The sequence below is a fragment of the Lygodium microphyllum genome, chromosome 2 (genome assembly GCF_053477565.2).
Source record: "Lygodium microphyllum isolate KBCC chromosome 2, Lygodium_microphyllum_v1.1.10, whole genome shotgun sequence".
NCBI lineage: Eukaryota > Viridiplantae > Streptophyta > Polypodiopsida > Schizaeales > Lygodiaceae > Lygodium > Lygodium microphyllum.
This window is the reverse complement of record NC_141136.1, coordinates 115,395,701-115,416,844: the sequence shown is the minus strand read 5'-3', so window position 1 is coordinate 115,416,844 and position 21,144 is coordinate 115,395,701. Positions and strand designations below refer to the sequence as shown.

At 42.0% G+C, this 21,144-nt stretch overlaps 1 protein-coding gene across 6 annotated transcripts in view; it reads right to left on the bottom strand.

The window, feature by feature from the left end:
* LOC148040208 (pentatricopeptide repeat-containing protein At2g33680-like) overlaps window positions 1-19,683 on the bottom strand; it is a 65,710-nt gene extending 46,027 nt beyond the window's left edge. Inside the window, exons 1-3 of one of the 6 annotated variants that reach the window (XM_087697604.1) lie at window positions 19,503-19,582; window positions 16,199-16,256; window positions 15,625-15,774 (exon numbers count right to left, since the gene is read on the bottom strand). In XM_087697604.1, coding sequence (XP_087553730.1) covers window positions 15,625-15,774; window positions 16,199-16,200 — 152 coding nt within the window. In that variant the 5' untranslated portion in view covers window positions 16,201-16,256; window positions 19,503-19,582. Of the gene's footprint in view, window positions 1-15,624; window positions 15,775-16,030; window positions 16,257-19,502 lie in introns of those variants that run through there. The other 5 variants (XM_087697584.1, XM_087697593.1, XM_087697612.1 and 2 more) reach the window with 5 other exon arrangements.
* Between the last annotated feature and the right edge of the window lie 1,461 nt (window positions 19,684-21,144).

The window sequence follows — 21,144 nt, the reverse complement described above, 5'->3', positions numbered from 1 at the left end:
AGGAATTGAAAGTTGGTGCAGAAGGGTTTCTTTTGCCTGTTGAGAGAAACTGTTTTATGCAGATGTTGGCTAGACATGGGAAGGCATTTGCATTTTAACCAAGTGAAATAGGTTGTGTAGATCCAAATGTTGTCTCTCCTATGGTCATATTTACTGTGCCACATGTACCATGGAACTTGAGGCCTATTCTAGTGCCTAAAGCTTACTTGCCAAAGCTGATGGATTTGCTAAATGAAAAGATTCGCATGAAGATTTTGGAGCCTTCTTCAGCCCCGTACTCAAATCGTTGGTTTACTGTGCCCAAAAAGAATGGGACTTTGAGATTTATTCAAGACATGCAACCGGTCAATAAAGTGACCATAAGAAATGTGGGTGCAAGTCCTGTGGTTGATGAATTTGTAGAGGCTTTTGTAGGCAGAGCGATCTATTCTTTGGGTGATCTTTACTCGGGGTATGATCAGTTTCAGCTTGCAATTGAAAGCAGGGATATCACAACCATGAAGACTCCTTTGGGGTTAGTACGGATGTGTACTCTCCCACAGGGTGCAACAAACTCAGTGGCACACATGACAAATGCTATGAATAGGGTACTCCGGGATTTATACCACAATTGACTATGCCCTTCTTGGATGATGTTCCAATCAAAGGGTGTGCAGTGGATGAAAAGAATGAAGAGATGGATGCTCATGGATGTAGACAGTTTGTTGCAGACTATATTGTGGATTATGAGAGAATTTTGACACGTCTAGAAGAGGTGCATTTAACTCTTTCTGGACAAAAATCTGTCTTTGGAGTTGAAGAGGTTTTGATTGTTGGGAATATGTGTGGGTCTTATGGGCGAAGGCCATCACCAGCAAAAATAGATGGAATTGATAGAATACGAGATGTATACACAAATGTATCAGAGGTGCGTAGATTCTTGGGTGCATGTGTGTTCTATTTGATATGGATTCTTCACTTTGCACATGTAGCCGATGCTCTTTATGGCACATACCGGAGGATGTGCAGGTTAAGAGGGGGTGGATGTCGTGATGTTATGAGGACACAGTGTGAAAAAGTATAGAATGCATCATCATCCGACTTCTTTATTGATCTAGAGAGTCAATGTCATCTAGGCCATTAATACTAGTGTGAGTTGCATGGATTATCCGAAAATACTAGATTTTTGGATAATTTTAGCCTATTTTTTTATATTATTTATTGTAAAAATCTGAAAAAGTTAGAAAAAGCTTCTAGATTAGGATGGCATGCAAAAAAGCTAGTTGCTTTTTCAGCCAGTTAGGGGATTTTTACAAGGACAGATTGACGAAATCGTGCGCGTCGCAATCGCTGTAAACAGGCTGAAAACTGCAGATTGAACTGAAAGGAGTGATCCGGGATATCTGTGAGTAGGTGTTCTGGAATTTTACCCCCCTTTCGGAGCCAACGGAGCAATCAGATTTGGATTCCGGGTAGTAGAGAAAGAGCTGATTTTTCTGATCCACGTTTTTGGTCTACGAAGAAGCTCCAAGAGAACTAATGCCTGGAGATTGCTTCTGAGTAGTGCAAAGATTCCAGATTCTTTTAATACATATTGATTCAATTCATTGTGATTTGTTTTTGTAATGTTTACCACTTGGGTATTCTCTTTCTTCTCTTCCATCTCCTATCTCTACTTCCTTCTACTTCTGATCCCCGGTGGATTCAACCTTTTGACAAAAACCCCTCCGACAACGGGCGGTAGAGAGAGAGCAAGTGACGGACGGACGGGGCAATGATAAGACTGGAGAACGGACGAGAGGCAAGTGACGAACGAACGGCAGGAGAGAGACGAACGACCGACGGCGAATGGACAGGGCAATGGCGGCAGGAGAGAGAGAGAGAGAGAGGGGCAGTAAAATGCAAAAAATCCGCAATGAAGAATGTTGTATAAGGATGCAAATATATACACGCGTACAAAGAAAATGTATGCATATGTCTCCACCTCGAAGATCTCACACTCCGTGAAACCCAAGGGCAATCTCCACGATCTATAGCCTAAAAATTGAGAGCACAACTGTGCAAGTGTGGAAATTGGGGCCTATAAATAGCCCCAAAAAAAACATCAAATAATGATGGTCGGTTGCAGACTGGACAAAATTGTCCGACCAGCTGCAGCCTGATCTCCTGCGGCTGTCCGACCTGCCCTACCACATGTCCTGCTGATGTCAGCTCCTATTTGCCTATCCAGGGAATACCAATCTCTAACACCCCCTCTTAGATCCTGGACACAACAGAAGACTAAGGGATCTAGAGTATTATTAAAGTAAAGCCTCTTAGAAAGCGCCATCGTAAACAAGTCTGCAAGATTGTCCTCTGTCTTGCAATAGACCAAAGCAATAGTCTCATCCAGAATCTTCTCCCGAATGAAATGGTACTAGATCTCTATATACTTCATCCGAGCATGAGACACAAGGTTCTTGGCCAAGGCAATGCAACTCTCATTGTCACACTAAAGAACAGTAGGACCTCTCTGCAAGCAACCAAGCTCCTCCAAGAGCTTGCGAAGCTACACTATCTCACATGTAGTAAATGGCACTACCCAATACTCCACCTTAGTTGAAGATAGGGCAATCGTGGGTTGTCTTACTGCTCCATAAAACAGCACCAATACCCAAGGTAAAGCAATAACCTGTCGTGGACCTCCAATGATCCACATCGCCAACCCAATCAGAATCACTCCATCCTGTAAGTACCAAGTTTGTAGCACCTGTACCTCCTGGATAATAGATCCTAAGATCAGGAGTCCCCTGTAGGAACCGCAAAATCCTTTGAGCAACCTACCAATGCACCATCTTGGGTTCACTCACGAATCCGGCTAGCACACCTATAGCATAACGTAAGTCAACACAAGTATTGAGAAGCCCAATCAAGGAGCCAACCAACTGCCTATAACGGGTAGTATCCGCCAAAGGAGAATTAGAACGAGCTATTGCCTTCCAATTCGGATCCATTGGAGTCGTAAGAGACTTGCATCCCTCCATCTCACACGTAGTCAAGAGTTCCTATACATACCGCTATTGGAAAATAAAGATCCCCCTCAAAGTTTGATAGATCACATGACCTAGAAAGAAGTAAAGAAGTCCCATATCTGTCATCTCAAACTTCTCATGAAGTGCCACCTTCATCTGCTCAACCATCCGAGTATGGTTCCCTATCACAATCAAGTCATCCACATAAAGGACAAACAACACACGACCGCCACCTGAGGTGTGAACATAAAGCTGGGGGTTGGCCTTGGAATGCCGATACCCCGATTTCTCTTGGAGAAACAAGTCAATCTTCTCATTCCAAGCACAGGGAGCTTGCTTAAGGACATAGAGAGCCTTCCTCAACTTGTACACCTTACCATCAAAAGAACTGAAGCCTGGAAGTTGCTCAACATAAACCTCCTCCTTCAACTCCCCATTTAAGAAGGTAGACTTCGCATCCAACTGATAGACCAACCATCGCCTATAGCTAGCCAAGGTAGCCAAGGCAAGAATTGTGCGAATAGTAGCCATCCGAGCTATAGGGGCAAAAGTATCATGGATTTTAATGCCTGGGCGATGTGCAAAACCTTTAGCAACAAGGCACACCTTGTGCTTGTCCAACATGCCATCACTGCAATACTTCATCTTGAAGACCCATTTGACGCCAATGATCTTCTTATGAGGAGGCTTTGACACAAGGTACCAAGTGTCATTCCTCTCAATTGACTCAAGCTCCTGCTCCATCGCTCTTCACCAATGATCATGCTATAAAGCCTCCTCCACGAAGGTAGGCTCCCAATTGTGCATGACATGAGTCATCAAACGATAATTAGAGTACGCAAGCTCACTGTGGTGTGTCCGGTTTCTCCAAGAACATTGCGGACCATCCTGCGGTTGCCACTCAAGGACCCCCTCAATCCTTGCATCACGAAGAGTGTCTCAAGCCCGACGAGGAGGCCAGCATCGCTCACTATCTGCTGAAGTTTTGGAAAGGTCCACCGATGGCTGGGCGCAATCGGTGAGTCCAGGGACTGAGAACTAAGCTCCTCATCCGAAGAAGAGTCCTCAAGAGAGAGAGGCTCCAAAGAAACAGTCGCGGACGCCTAGATATCACCAAGATCTCCAAGAACGAGGTGTTCCTCACCCCCCTCTGAGGTTAAAACTTCCACAAACCGCAGCTCGTGTAGACATCCCGCTTAACGGGATCATACAATTAGTAACCTTGAGACTGCGAGCTATAGCCCACAAACACTTGTCTTTTGGAAGCCGCTTCAAATTTTTCATGTTGTGTTTTTAGGATGTGAACATAGGTATCACACCCAAAAACTTTGAAATAAGAAACATCTGGTTGAGACCCAAAGTACGCCTCATAAGGGGTCATACCAACAATAGTGGAAGTAGAGGATCGATTAAGAATGTGAACTGCAGTAGCCACATCCCCAGCCCATAGACAGTGAGATGTCTGACGATGCTCCATCATGGTACGGGCCCTCTTGATCACCCTACAATTCTTCCACTCCAATATTCCATTCTCCTGAGGGGTGTTTGTATTGGCAAACTCCCAGTGGATGCCACGATCTGCCAAAAAAAAAAAAGCAAGCTCATTAGAAATAAATTCTCTGCCCTTATCCGATCGTAAGGTCTTCAGTGTCCGCCCCGATCGGTTCTCCTCAAAGAGCAACCAATCTGTAAAGTGAGAGAAAGCCTCTGACTTCAACTTCAAGAAATAAGCCCATGCCATCCTGTTGTAATCATCCACAATGCGCATGAAATACAAGCTCCCTCTAAGGGACTCCATCCTCATCAGTCCACAAAGATCGGTAGACACAAGCTCCAAAGGTGTTGAAGACCGCCTTGAAGCCTTTCTGGAAATAGCATCACAAGTTTGCTTCCCACAAATGCAAGATACACAAGGTTGTTGGCTCACCACAATATCCGGCAAACCTCAAACAAGCTGTCCCTTAGACACCTTCCGAAGGTAATCATAGTTGAGGTGGCCAAACCGAGCATGCCAAAGCTCGGACCAAGTTTAAGAGGTAAGAAGAAGAGAAGTCAAGGTAGAAGAAGATCGCAACTTATAGACTCCATTCTCCTTATAACCTGAAAAAAGAACTTGTCTCGATCCACGATCAAGAATCCGAAAAGAATCCACATCAAATTCAACCAAGAGACTGAGGGCACAAATCTTGTGTACCAAAAGTAGATGGTATCCCAAGGCCAGCACATAAAGCACCTCGAATGTATGGGCGCCCATCTGGAATAAGATGCATGTCACCTCATCCCTGAATAGGGATAGAATAACTATTACCAATGATAATCTAGCCATGCAAAGGCTGCAAATGAGCATCACATGTTGAAGGAGTCAAGTGTTGTGAGGCACCATTGTCAACAATCCACTCTCGAGTGTATGGCGCCGTCAACATAGCATCAGAGGCCTTCAAGGTCAATTCCTCAACCACTTCCAAGTGGAGGAAAGTAGCTGATGAGGGAGCAGCCACTGCTCCAAAATCCTTTGGAGATTTCTTCTTCTTCTTCTTTTCCTTCTTCTCCTTGTTAGAGCAATCCTTCTTCCAGTGACCTGTCTTGCCACAGATGTGACAAGTGGACTCCTTTTCCTTGTCCTTCTTTGATTTGTCCTCCTTTCTCTTCTTTTGTTCCTTCCCCTTCTTCTAAGAAGACCGACCAACCAAGGCCTCAGATTTAGAAGCATTGGTCCCTTTCAACTACTCCTCTTGGTCCAAGAACATAAGAACCAACTCCTCCCACCGAAGAGTCTCAAACCGCCCTAAAGCAATCAAGGCAAAATAAAAACCACTGAAACGGAGCGGTAACTGTGAAAAAAGAGTTATTGCCATATCTTCAAAAGTGATTATCTTCCCTACGTTTTGTACCTGTATCTAAAGCTGCCGCAGCTTGTTAATATGCTCCCACATAGAAGATGACTTGTTGACACTCATGGTCCTTATTTGCACTTCCAAAGAAACTCGTTTCATGACAGTCATACGATTATACATCTGATCAAGCTCCAGCCATATCTCCCCAGCCACCGTCAAATACTCGATATGAGAGATAACAGCTATAGTACATAAGAGAAATAAAAACAAGCGAATACGAGTATAGAGTTTGTCCAAATGTGCTTGAGCCTTAACCAGCTTCAACTTATTACTGGAAGAGAGTTTGGACTCATCCCGCAAAGAAGGACGATGAATAGCCTCCGTAACAAGCTCTATCAAATCATAGGACTCCAGAATGGCAAGCATCATAATCCGCCAGATGCAATAGTTCTCGCCATCGAGATTTTGATCTATTGAAAGAGCTAGTAACACAGGCACCTTTCTGTCCATGATTGCCTGAAACTCTGTCTCGGCCTCAAAAGACATCTTCACCTACATCATCTGTACAAAACACAAAAAAGTACTCCCCCTCTAATTGTGAGAATGCAGCCTGCTAGGGCTCTTTGCTGCTCTCCCACTTCTTCTTTATTCGCCGAAGGCAATGAAAAGAATAATCTGCACTTGAAGGCCCAAAACACAGCCTTCTTCCTTCTCTAACAACAAAAATCAGCAACAACAGCTTTAGCAAATCCGCTCCTTTCTCACACGCCCACCCTCACCTTAGCCTTGTTCTAATGTGCAGCCCTCATTCTTGCCCTTGAATACTAAAAACGCAGCCTTGTGTCGTGCTGAAATCTCCTCTTTAGGTAGGTCCACCCTTTAATGCTCTCATACCGTGTTAGAGTGAAGTAGTGAGGAAGCATATGACCAAGACAAAGAGTGAACAGAGAGAGGAGAGAGAGAGAAAGAGATAGTAAAATGCAGAAAATCTGCAATGAAGAATGTAGTATAAGGATGCAGATATATACACGGGTGCAGAGAGAATGTTTGCATATGTCTCCACCTCAAAGATCTCACACTCCATGAAGCCCGAGGGAAGTCTCTACGGTCTATAGTCTATAAACTAAGAGCACAACTGTGCAAGTGTGGAAACTGGGACCTATAAATAGCCCAAGAAAAATACATCAAACAGTGTAGGTCAGCTGCAGCCTGCTGAACAAAACTATCCAACCTGCTCCAACTGCCCCCTCTGACCTGCCCTGCCGCGTGCCTTCCTGACGTCAGCTCCTACCAACAAAGAATAGCAATTTGCTACAAAAGACAACCATCTAGGGGTTTCAACAGGCAAGGGACAATAGGGAGACACCTTCCAAGGGCTGGCAACAGCATTGCTGATCAAGTGACAGCATTTTGGAGGTGTCTGGCAATAGATGACTACATTAAATGCATGCTAGAGCAGGCAGCAAGTAGATTTTAGGGTTTTCTCACAAAGAAATTTAGATTTCTCTCTCATCTTGGCTTTCTCTCACCTTCTCCAATAATTTCTCAAAAGATCTCACCATTTCTCAGCCATTTGGAGCATATCTCAACCATATTTAGTGGAAAACAAGAGGATTTCTGTTGTAAACCCTAAATTTCTATGACAATTAGGGTTTGATAGCCATCTTAGGACCCATGCCAATAGGAGAAGGCATCGTAGACTGAATTTAGTCCCTAAAATTTGTGTAATTATCATGGGATTCAAATGCCGGCCCATTCATTGTAAATTGGGGTAGCATTTGGCCAACTTGTGGTTCCAATTGTGCAAGTCTTGGGTGAAAAGTCAAGGGGCAAATTGTCAAAAGTGGATGCAATGATGGAAGCGTGAAAATTGCTGTAATAGACTGCTAAACACAAGAGACAAAGGAAAGAAAAAGTGCAAAAGAAAATAACACTACACAAGGAACTCAAAAGCAAAGAGATACTCAGGAAATGGAATCCATATACCAAGATATGAGACAATACAGAACCAATGTGAGTCACCAACTATGAAGGCACTGACACCTGCTCCTCTCCCTCCACCAGAACCAGTTAGGTGATGAATGATCAATGAATGTGAAGGAGAATCCTGAATAAATAGGCAAAAATAATGCCATAAATCATGTCAGGTTGGCCAGCAATAAAATGCTAAAATGACCATCATACAATGCTAAAATGACCATCATAAAATGCCAGGAAAAATGCCTAAATAATCAGGATAATATCCTAGTTCCCTAGCCCACTAACATGCACAGACTCAACCATGAATTGACATATCTGCTAACACTCTCTCTCAAATCATGGGTGATCTGATACAATACAATATACAATGATAATGTCCCATCATAGTACATATAATAAGGACCATCAAACTAGAACCATGGATATCCAAGGAGTGGGTGCATAAGCTACCACCAAGGTGCCTCAGAGAGAACCTATGTCAATGTCGATCGTATCAACGCCTGAAAATAGAGAAGAATCGTAACAACTCTCAATATCTATCAATAATGTCTCGCAGTAGCATACAAGACTATCCTGTCAAAAATGCCTTTGAAAATATGTGACCATGGATTCCGTACCTTTGGCTAGACCACCAAAGTGTTCCCTCATGTGAGCTCAGACTAGAAGTCAATCCCACTCTTTCTTAAAGAAACTGCTCATCATAAACCTAGATGTCAATCTCGGCTCTAGGATTTGAACTTGCTAGACTTCAATCGGTGCATCAGGGAAAACCCTCTCTAGAACCTATGTACCTATATACCTATATTGATGAGGTTCACCTACCCCATCTCACCACCCGCTCATACTCCCTCTGCCATGGGAGAGTTGTGAGGGATGACCTCATCATCTATACTATGGAAAGGATGCCCTTGTAACCATTGCCGAGGTCACATGGATGGAGCCTAAACCTGGACTTGGAGAAGAGGAAGACTTGCCCAAAGAATCATCACCGTCCGCGGCTACTCCTATTGTAAAGCTGCTAATGTCCGGCACTCTTGCCAAAAGGTGTCCCTTCTTGCCACAATAACAACACTGAGACTTCTTCAACTGTATGGCACCCCTCTCTAAAACTGGAACCTTTGAAGTACCAAGAGATAGCAGCCTCAAGGAAACCTGAAGCTGAACACAGCAAGTCTCCAACATAACACTTATAGATGAGTAAAGAATATTGGCATGCTGACCATCAAGAGGAGATGCCGAAGGAGCTATGATGAGGGAGATACAGAGAAGATGAAGAAAGACAAGGGATCTTTGGGGAGAAAAGTATGCCAAAATACAAACTCACAAGGGTTGCACAAGTTCCAAGCAGTAAAGAAAGCACATAGAGAAAAGATCAATAGTAACTAGAGTGTAGTGATGAGAACACGACAACCAGATGCACATGAACCCTCTTTAAAGCTAAGCAGTGTATCACACAATGAGAAAATAGACCAAAAATAACCAAAACCAGTATGAAAATACTGTCGCCCAGCCCTACACAGGAGCAAACAGCCACAACGCATATACTGATCAGTAAAATGCAGGCAGCAAACACCAAAACACAGATTTGGAAGGGTTAGTAATAGGTTCTTAGCCTAGAAACAAGCAAAAAAAGCTGAAAACAAAAACGGCAGTCTACCAAACACTGAGGAGACTAGTCGAAAATGATCAGAAGATGGGTCGCCTAAGCTATAAATCAGTCGCAGTAGTCAGAACAGGTCCAATCAATAGACAAAAAGTCAAAACTCAAACTTGAAACAGTGTAAAAGAGAAGTAGGAACAATGATCTACAATTTGACACCATGTCAAAAGTGGATGCAATGATGAAAGCGTAAAAATTGTTGTAATAGACTACTAAATACAAGAGACAAAGGAAAGAGAAAGAGAAACACTACAAAAGAAAAGAACATTGCACAAGGAACTCAGAAGCAAAGAGATACTCCGAAAATGGAATCCATATATCAAGATATGAGACAGTACAGAACCAATGTGAGTCAAAAATAATGCCATGAATCATGTCAAGTTGGCCAACATTTAATGCTGATCAGCCATCAATAAATGCTAAAACGACCATCATAAAATGTTGGGAAAAATGCCTAAATAATCAGGATAATATCCTAATTCCTTAGCCCAGTGACTTGTACAGACTCAGTCATGAACTGACATATCTGCTAACAAAAATGGCCCGAATTGCTTATTGATCATTATTACAGCAAGGGGCTTTTGGAACAACAAAGAAGATTGTGGAATCTTAGCTTGTACTCATTCCATTAGCAATCAAAGCTAAAGAAATACCAAAAGGGACACTAGTTTTGGAGCCAACAAGGTGTCCAATTCCCAAGATTATTAAGGTAATTTGTGCATTTCAGTTTATGCTCAATTATTAGTTGTTGTAATTAAGTGCTTAATCAGGTTTTACCACCCTATCCGAAGAGGAAGGTTGGTTTCAAAGTCCATGCAAGGGAGACTGATTTGGTCGATGTGCCTACACCGGAAAAAATAGCAAACATATTCACCATGGCTCTATCCAAAGACAAGTTTAAAGCTTTTTGCAAAGATTTAGGCTCACTTCCATTTGGGGATTGATTTGTGACATCCTTGTTTTGTTCACATCATTCACTCCAAGGGGGTTTATTACATACACCTTGTATTTTCCCTTGAGTCGTTCTCTTGTGAATGCACCCTATGCACTATTTACCCTCTTGCATGGGAGGGATTTTTCCCTTGTGTGAACACACTTCAATGTGTAGGTCTGTCTACATAACCTTAGGGTTGTACCTTGTATTCTCATTCTTGTGATTGATTTTAGGGAAGGTGCTCTTCCATGTTTCTTTGTGTGTCTACTTTCACTCTCAATCTCTACACCACTTCTTGTCTATCAAGCTGTCCATTCAATTGAACAAGCAGATCCTTAAATTGGTCATCAAATCCTCTCCCTCTTGCTGGTCATCAGCATCGAGTGGCCTTCACAAACCCACATTTTGGTCTACACCCAAATTTATTACTTACTACCCATGCTACATGCGTTGTCCAAAATTAGACATTGTGTTTCCCCCAATACTAAGTGAATTTTTCAGATTGAGATACATCATCTTTGCTTGATCCCACCTCACTATGAAGACATTCTTGTTGTAATGCTCATCTAATTATAATTTCCACACTAGAACAATGCTTCTAACTTCCAATCAGGTGCCATAGGCCTACCAATCAAGGGAATTGATGGTATCTAGAAAATGGAACCATGAAACCAACCTTTCTTCTCAAATAGGGTGGTGAGTAACCCAATTAAGCACTAATTATAGCAAGTAATGAAATTCACATAAACTGAAAATACAAATGCTACCACTTAATCTTGGACACAGAACACTCGATTGGCCCCAAAACTACAAGTGCCCCTTGCAGTATTTCTTTAACTTGTATTGCTAAAGGCTTAAGTACAATGAGATCCAATACAATCTCCTTCAATCTTTAATATATCTTGTTGTTCATAGCAACCAACAAGCCTTCAAACCAATTTAACCGTTGGATTGCTTGGGGATTGGCCTTCAATTTGCTCCTTTGAAGACAAATTCAAACTTAACGTTGGCTAACTAGCCTCTTGAAGATCTCTGAAATCCTAAAAGTTTAACCAAGCAGCCTTCAAACCAGTTTACCCCTTGGATTGCTTGGGAATTGGCCTTCGATTTGCTCCTTTGAAGATAAATTCAAACTTAACGTTGGCTAGCTAGCCTCTTGAAAATCTTTGAAATCCTAAAAATCTGGCTGCCTAAATTACTAGTAGGCCCAATCTCTAAGGAGTACTCCTAAAGTGGCTGTCAAACCCTAATTTCTGCTATAAATTAGGGTTTAACAACAAAAATTCTTCAATTATACCCTCCTAGGATGGAATTTGTTGGCTGAGATCTCCTGAGGGAAGCTATGAATTGGCTAGAGAATAGAGAGGAAGGTAGAGAGAGAAATTTCAAACTGTTATCAACAAAATTGGCTGAATTTGATGTTGTCTTCTTGTGAATGGTTGATTGACTGCAGCCCACCATCAATAGTAGGCCCAATCTCTGAGGAGTACTCTTGAGGTGGTTATCAAACCCTAATTTCTGCTATAAATTAGGGTTTGGTAGCAAAAATTCTTCAATTGTACCCTCCTAAGACGTAATTTGGCTTAGATCTCGAGGGAAGCTATGAATTGGCTAGAGAATAGAGAGGAAGGTAGAGAGAGAAATTTCAAAGTTTTATCAACAAAATTGGCTAAACTTGATACTGCCTTATTGTGAATGGTTGATTGACTATGGCTCACCATCAATAGGAGTCCCACATATAGTCGCTTGCCCTTGTAGGCCCCAAAGTTGTTATCACCTACTTCTAAATAGCCTACAGATGCTGGGACTTGCCTCCAATGGTCTCTTGGTTAGTTGGAGGCAACTCTTTGATAGCCTTCAATGCTGGGCTTATCACCACTGGTTGGAAAAGTACAGCAGTAGCTCTCTCCTCCTCTCCTAACCTCCACAATGATGGAATAAGGCTCCACCAACCTCTAATAGCCTTTTCCTCACTTACATGGGCAAGTTTTGCCAAGTAGTATCCTTCAAAATGTATTTTCCAATAATTTTCAGTCTAGTTAAATTATTTTTTAAATTGAAAATTAATTTAATTGTTACTTCTTGCTCAGAAAAATAACTATACCAACCAACAATTAAGCTAGCTAGAACAATTTGTTATCCAAGCAATCTTGAGCATTTATTAGCCCCTAAATTGACATTAATTAACTAATTAATTAATGCTTAGTTCCTAATGTTACCATTGACATCAATGGCTGATAAAATATTCTAGGCTAAAATCTCTACCATGTTGAAACCAACCTTCCTTTTCAAATAGGGTGGTAAATACCCTGATTAAGCACTAGTTACAACAACTAACAAATTCACAAAAGTGAAATGCACACTTTACTATACAATCTTGAGTATTGCACAGCTTGTTAGCCCCTAAAATTGGCGTCTCTCACAATATTTCTTTAACTTTTATTGCAAATGGATAGAGTACAACAGAGATCCTCTTATCTCCACTAATCCAAGTGCCTCTTGCTGTCTAAATTGAGCAGCAAGCCTCAAACCAATTTGCCTCTTCATTTACTTGGGAATTGGCCTTCACTCTGCTCCTCGAATGACAAATTTAGGCCCAAATCTGATATTGGCTCTTGAATCTCCTTGAAATTCCTTACTTTTAGCTGCTAGAATTCAAGTGCTATGCCCTCAATTCTGAGCATGCATCTTGAGACAGCTGTCAAAACCCTAATTTCTGTTGTAAATTAGGATTCGCAGCAAAGATTAACTTAAATCTCTTTCTCTGATGACTCAAACTATTGGAAAATGTTGAGATAACTTGAGAGATGGTTGGGGGATGAGAGAGAATGTTGTAGAGAGAGAAATTTCAGAGTTTCATCACGAAAAATGCTTTAAAATTGTTGTTACCCTGCTCAAACAGCCATGGACAATGTCACCTATAGCTTAGGACCACTAGAAAGACTCCTACCTCTCCTATATGGTTTCACATACACCAGAAGAACTTTGGGCTGCTGTCATTTGCTTCTGGATGGCTCCAAATTGCTGTCACTTGCTATAGAACTAGTCCGTGGTGGTTGCAAATCATATCAACAATATCTCCTTGCTCTTTAATAGTCTTCTTCTCTCTCACAATGGCTGGAATAGACTTCCACTAGCCCCCAAAAACGTTTTTTCCACTTGTGTAGGCAAGTTTTGCCAAGTGGCAACCTTCTATCCCATTTTTCGGCATTATCCAACTTATTAATTTAATTTTTAAAATATTAATTTTAAAAATTAATTTATTACTTATTCTAGTGCTTAGAAAATTAATTTCACCAACCAATAATTAAATTCATGAGGCTAATTTGTCTTCCAAGTATCCCTAAGCAATTATTGGCCCTTTGATTAGCATTAATTAATCAGTTAATGCCTAGTCTCTAATGTCACCAATATTAGTAGCCAATAAATTGATTTAGGCCCAAATTTGACACTGGGCAGTACCACCTAGTGCTTGTTAGGCATAACTTATTACGACTTTTGCCTTCGACATCCACTGCATCCTCGAAGTCTTTGGCCTGTTACCATGAAATAATTGCCATGTGCATCACATGTGCTTAACAACCTTGCACATATAACTTAATCAAATGTTATCGGCAAGATTAAAGCATCTCAAACTTTCATGTTCCCATAACAAACCTTCGTCTTAAAAACCTTGCAATCATCCTCAATTGCATCGCATTGTACCAAAGGAAAAGGCTAAAGCATATTGCACTCGAAGTTCCATAAGACATCATAGTCACAACATTAGCCACTGTTGAAGAAGTCCACATCAAACTTCATGGAAAAAGATCCTTTGAGACAATGTCTATTCGTGTGCTTGAATTCGAGAGAAAGTGGTCGGGCATCCTCCATGTGTTGAGGTTCCCACAGCTGGTGCATCAAAAGGAGGCACAGCATGAAAGACCATGGTGTCAATAGGAGAGATTGGTGTAGAGAGCAAAGAAGGTTAGAGAGAGTAGAGAAGGCAAAAGGTTACTTTATGAACAGATTTTTAAACATAAAGTATTTAAGAGAGAAGGCGTGAGAGATTACAGACTGCAGGAGTAGCAGAGAGCTGTCAAAGACAGTCTACAACTAATTCAAAACTTGGGCATTTTTTTTGGTGGGGAGGAGTGAGTAGGTTCAATCAATAAAAACTGTCCCCAAATAAAAATCTTGATTAAAGGGAATATTATTCTACCTTCTGTTTTAGTTTCTTCCCCCCATAATATTGTGTTAGTGGGGGAGCTATGACACGCGGTTATTGTCATGACGCTCGTGCCTGTCACAAAGGTTCACCACCAAATAAACGAAAATAGATAGGTCCCAGTCACCATGGTAAACTCCTAGGCCATGCCACGCAGCCATGTGGGTCCCCAATCAAGCCTGCACCAAGCAGAGGTAGCTGCCTGTTATCCAGCCACCCCCCTTCACATCATATCAGGTGGCCTAATCAGGACACGGCCACCTGGCATCGCACAACGCAGCCCTTCGCCATACTATCCAGTGCCAATGCCAAAAGGAGAAGGATGAAGGCCACTGTCCATGCCAAGTTGTGTGGATGTCCACGGTATGGAGGAAGCAAAACACAATCCTTCAATGAACCACCATAATGTCAGTGACGTCCTCGAAAGCAAGAGAAAGGAGATCCCTATCTGAATCCAGAAATTCATGAATCACAGCCTCCGGAGAGTTGAATGAAGAAAGAATGACCGCTATGATTCCCAATGAAGGTATATGAGGCTGCAATGAGGCAGAGGTCTAACAACATTTAGAGGTGGCCTTCTAAATCTGAGTGGAAAAGGGTCCAATCAGAAAAGAAGGGAGGGGTATCATAGATGATATCCTTAATGCCCTCATCAGAGTTGGTGTCTGTGGAGTCCTGTGAGGAAACACGCTTACTTTATGAATACAAAAAGCGGGATGTATCCATCACTGGCAACTGCATGCTCCCCAATGAATCTTTGAACTGCCTTTAAAAATGGCTATGATCATCTTGTACTTGTCTAATTAAAGATGGAAAATGACTGAAAGCATGCATTGTTGCCTCATTGAGTATAATATAGGAGACCAGAATTGAGCAGTTGATTATAAAGTCAAGTTCCCATAGCCTGCATATCTCATCAAATGAGATTGTCTCTTGATGTTGAAACTGTTTTGCTTTCTACAAGTAAACAAGTCATTCCACAATCTCAAAAGAAAGATTTTAGAACAGAACAGGCATACCAAGCACACCTGCAATGAAATGAGAGGGAAGGCCTGACAATCCTGGATGTCTCTCTTCCAACCAAGCTCTTATAAATTCTATCAGACCAAAATAACTGGCACCAGTTGCAAATAAACCCATCATTCCTGATGTTGTGCCTCGATACAAACCTGAAAACGAAGATTAAAATATATAAACACAGCATGTAAGCAGAGCCTGGTGAGATTACATGATACTCACTTCCTAACAGAGGAGAGAGGGCAGACTGCACAAACAGCCATAGGCCCTGAGACTAAGTTACTGACATTCAGTCAAATAGCGAACACAGCAACTGGCTGAACAAGACTACAAACATTCAATAGCTTTTCCAAACTTGAATTTGAAATCTTCAACTTTGGAAGCGCATGATTGGAATTTGAGGCATACATTTAGAGCAGCAATTTAAGGCACTTGAAAATTGCAGATAACTCAAGGACATCAGTACTATTGATTTAGAATGGCCGATAGACATTGTAATGTCATCCAGAGTCAACCAGAAAGTTGTACAAGAGCATCAAATCAACACAGAATGAGCACCAAGGTTCAATAATTTACATCTTGGACCATCAATTTTCAGAAAAAGCCAAAAGACTTCAGTAAATCTGGTGCTTTCCTGCACATAAAACAAAATCATCAGGTTTGACCGATCAATCAAGTAAACTCCAAGATGAAGAGCAAATCTTTCTTTTTTCCTTTGATCAACACCTGCATTAAGATCAACACATTAAGTTTGCATACATGTGGCCAATATGTTTTGGCCAGCTGTATATGTTTTCAAATGCAGACCCCTTCTTAAAACAAATATCATCTATTGCAACCCTAGTTGCATATAAAAAAGCTTCTACCAACTTTTTAGAGAAACTCAAGCACTTCAATTCAATCAATCAGTGACAATATGAGATGTTGAACTTCCCTACATAGAATAAGGAGCCTGTACCAAGAGTCAATGGTGGTATCTAATGTTATAGGTTTTCAGTTCCATGGCTTAAAGAACAAGGAAGAAAGCTCATGATGCTGTGAATACAGCGAGTATGAGAGAGAGAGAGAGAGAGAAGTAGGTGACAAAACAGATCTGGCTCAATTGGTTAAGTTGAGCGTGTGGTGACCAAGTCTTGGTTGGTTAAATTCCTGCATGCCGCATGGTCATTTAGTATATGTGTAGAAAATAGGGAGATTTAAACCCGGGTCAGTAGGTTAATAAAATAAGTGGCTTACTAGTAGGGAAACCACTTGACTACGAAAAGGAGAGGGAGGTAGGTAAGTTAAGAGCACAAGACCCTCTGCACAACATTCAAACATCCAGTAGATGAGATGAAAGTACAAGAGGGTGCATCTAAATATATCTGCAAATGGACCAAGACTCTACACCCCCTAAAAGTGACCAAATTGCAAATGCCCAAAAGTGACCAAATACCTAGGACTCGTATTCTGCCAAAACTCTAGCTCATACTTCAGCTTATTGTGAAGATGCCCAATTCCACAACAGTGAACCACAAAATGGTAGAAAAATCCTCCTATGAGTTCATGCTTTTGTACAAACAACTAGTGGCCAGCAAAAGATAAGTGAAACCTGCTGAAACTTGTAAAATATGAGCTGTAAGCAGCCCTTAACTAATCTGAAAACAGGCCTTACTTCAAACTATACCACTGAACAAGCTGGAAAGGCCTCTGATACTAGCCTCAGACCACACTCTAATGTGCATAAGGCCCAAAAAACATTCAAAATGGCTCAATATGTGCCCTCATTTGAAAAATAATGGAAATCCTGCATAAACAATGCTGCTAGTGGACATCTCCAGAGCTGGGACAGCTGCGTTTTCTGCCTGATCAGGCCATCCTGCTGATATCATCAATCACAACTGCATTTTGCTGCTGATCAGCCTCCTAACTGCTGCCACATCATTCGGAGGTCATTCGACATTGCTGCTATTGTTTCGGGATCAGTTCATGTATGACGCACTTTGACACTCTTTTAGTCACCTTTGCCCTAGTCCTAGAGATATGGACGTTGGAGACCCCATTGTTTGTATCATCATTCATTCATACATTCATTGGCATTCAGCATTCTTCAGATTGTGTTATTTGTGTTGTTGTACACTATGCGTTTATACATTTGTCGTAGCATTTCTTTACAACCGCCTGGTCAGTGAAGGTAATGGAGGCATTGACACAAGTAAGGCCATGAACTGAGAGGAGCTGGAAGCCTAGATCTAGAATAAAAAGGGCTTCCACTGCAAAGCACAAAAGAGGATAGTTGAAGAAGACAACATGATGTCATGATACCCACACCACAAACAAGAATGGATGGGATGTTACCTAGATAAGGAGCTTCTTCCACTATTGCGTCCTTAAAGATTCATAGTGAGAACGATTGGGAAAACCCAAAGATGGAACCTCAATGTCAAGCTCCAAGAAGACCTACCTATCTTGGTGACTTGTCATGATGAAGATCTCTGTGTGAAATTTAAAAAAGCAAGGGGATATTGTTGAAGTAGTTCTAGTCGAAGATGGGACCCTCCTATAAAGAAATACTCGAGCACCAAAGATAAATACAAGTGTACCACAAAACACAAAGAGATAAGGGAAGAACACAGAAGTGAAGAGTAACTCAGAGAGTTGGAGACAATGATCATTGAAGAACGCATTATGAGTAGATAGAATGCTAAATGCAATGTGTAGAGTGGATATAAAACCTTGAACTCCCATGTGTCCAAAGGACCGGGGCATTGAGATGATCTAGAGTGTCATACTTGTGTTGGTCCCAAAACACAGCAGGCAGCCCCCATATGTGTTCACCGGCTGTAGATGCAGATTTGTGTGTCCGGATCAAGCTGAACAAGGCAGTGGCAGCTCAGAAACATTGGGCAGCAGGATGCGGCTGATGAGGAAGATGAAGGCGACAGCTAGGAAAGCAAACACAGCCTTTTAGCCGCCCCTAGAAGATAGGCGATTGCTGTAGACTGCAGGAGTAGGCTGCAAACGAGCTGTATACTGCAAATGCAAGTGTCTCAATGCCGAAATGACGATGGCACATGCTGGTAATCTGCAGAGACATACTAAGGATTCACCAGCAGCAAACACAACAATTTGGGCTAAGAGGACTGATCGCCAGGAGCTGGACACTAGCTAGCAGCACCACAAACTGAGGTATCTGCCAATGGGGGGTCAAGACAGCAGTGGAAAGAAGATGGTAGCTGTGCAATGATGAGATGGACTGAATGAAAAGGCGGATCCTCCATAATTAGGGTTTGGCTTATGCGGCACAAACACTCTAGGAAAGTATGGTAATTTAATGAAAGTTCGGTAATAAACATGTCTTGGGGCTATTTTAATAAGCAAATTAGTCTGTAATACATTTTTAGCTCAACATCCCCTCTCAAGCCCAAAACCAGTACCCAAGACGGAGACTACAAAGCATAGCTCAACCCAAAATATCCTGAGGTGTCTCACCCCAAAGCAACTAGGGTATCAAACAAAAGGTGAACATTGGTTGCCAATGGCCTACCAAGAGTCAAGACTATAAAGACACTAGTTATCTCACCTCGGGATCCCAAAGGGTCACCCTAGAGAGGCCAAGGTATCAAACAAAGGGTGCTTGTCGGCTGCCTAGTCACATACTAGGACCTACAAGGGCTGCGAAACCACATTGAACCTCTCCCTCTCTTGTGTTTTTTTGACCAGAAGGGCCAAAATTTCAGTTTGTATTAAAATCAGACAGCAACATGGCAAAGCCATACAAGAATAACAGGCCTGCTACAACTAATAGATGGCATCCCATCTGCCACAAGTGATGAAAAGTAGAGCCAAAATTTTCAGTTTGTATTAAAACCAGATAGCAACATGACACAGAGCTTGTTACGCTGAGTGATCTCTGACATTGACTTGATTCCTCCATTCCATGTGAATATACTGCTCAAGCCATTGCTGCAGCCTTCTGCTGCTTTGAAGGTGCCACAGTACCTTCACGGAAGTTGTTCTTAAATAGCCTTGGCAAATGACGAAGATGGCGCATTCTGCCTGTGCCTGTAGTCTTTCTTCTAATTGCCTTCACACTCCAGTTATAGTGACGCAGTCGCTTGGCAGGATATGTACAAGCTGCACACCGACTCTTCTGAATATGGAAGCTGCATCTCCCACATCGCCTACATAGTGTATGAGACTTGTTCCTGCGTTTGCCAAAGCTCCCTGTTCCTTTACCCATGGGAGCTCGAGAAGGTGAAACCCTGGCGCTCTCGCAGAATTCTCCTGCTCGCCAACCTCTCTCTCTCTCTCGCGTCCTTTTTAAGTAATAGTGTCCTTGGGGGAAAAGTAAGGGATGGTCAAATCTAACATTACCAAACAAAAAGCTGTTCCAACCACCCATAGGTATTGGTGATAAGAAAAATATGGAGGGCATGTGCCATATGCTGCCATAAGGAAAATACGACCATAGAGATTGTCATGAGAGTTATCATGTGTTAGAGTGCACCAAATGCGGAAGCGTATGGACAAGACCGAAAGAAAATCAACATGAGAGAAAGGGAGAGACAAAAGAGATAGAACACAGAAATCTACAGTCAATGAATGTTGAAATGAAGAGGGCAGATATACAAGGACTGTAGACATATCTCCTTAAGCCTTCTCTCTCCTACCAGCACCTGGAAACAAGTATGTGGGGCAGGCTGCCAAGTGGGCTAAATCGGAGAAAAGAATGAAATAAAATAATGCAACTGGCCAACAAAAAACTAGCCAACCTGATCAAAAAGCTGCCAACTATAATATAAATTAGTAAAAAAAATCAACGATCGGTCCTCTAGCTGCCACGTGGCACCATCACTTGCCTAACAAACTGCCCATACATTGTGTCTGCTAAAATGTCCAATGACTGACAGGAATAATCAATAATGCTCTCCGAGAGTACCTCCAAGAGAACTGATTGTATCAATGGTAACCTGAGAAATGCTAGTCCAAGGGATGAATAATCTCTAACACCCCCTCTTAGATCTCTTGGACACGGCATAAGGCTCAAGGATCTAGAGTGCTCTTGTAGAAAAGCTGAGGAAGCACCTTCATAAACAAATCTACAAGATTATCCTCTATCTTGTAGAAAACCACATCAATGGTCTCGTCCAAGATCTTCTCTTGAATGAAATGGTATTGAATCTCAATATACTTCAACCTAGCATGAGACACTCGGTTCCATGCCAAAGCAATGCAACTCTCATTGTTGCAATGAAGTGTTGTAGGACTTGTCTGAGGATAGCCAAGCTCGCTTAGTAACTCGGAAGCCATACTATCTCACATGTGGTAGAAGACGCCAGTCTATACTCTGCCTCTATGGAGGAAAGGGCAACCGTGGGCTGCTTCTTGCTACTCCACGAGATAACACCTGCACCCAAAGTAAAACAATATTCTGTCATTGACTTGCAATGATCAACATCTCTGTCTAGCTTGTGAACACCAAATGGGAAGTTGGAGTACCTGCTGGATAATGAATACCAAGATCAAGGATCCCTCTCAGG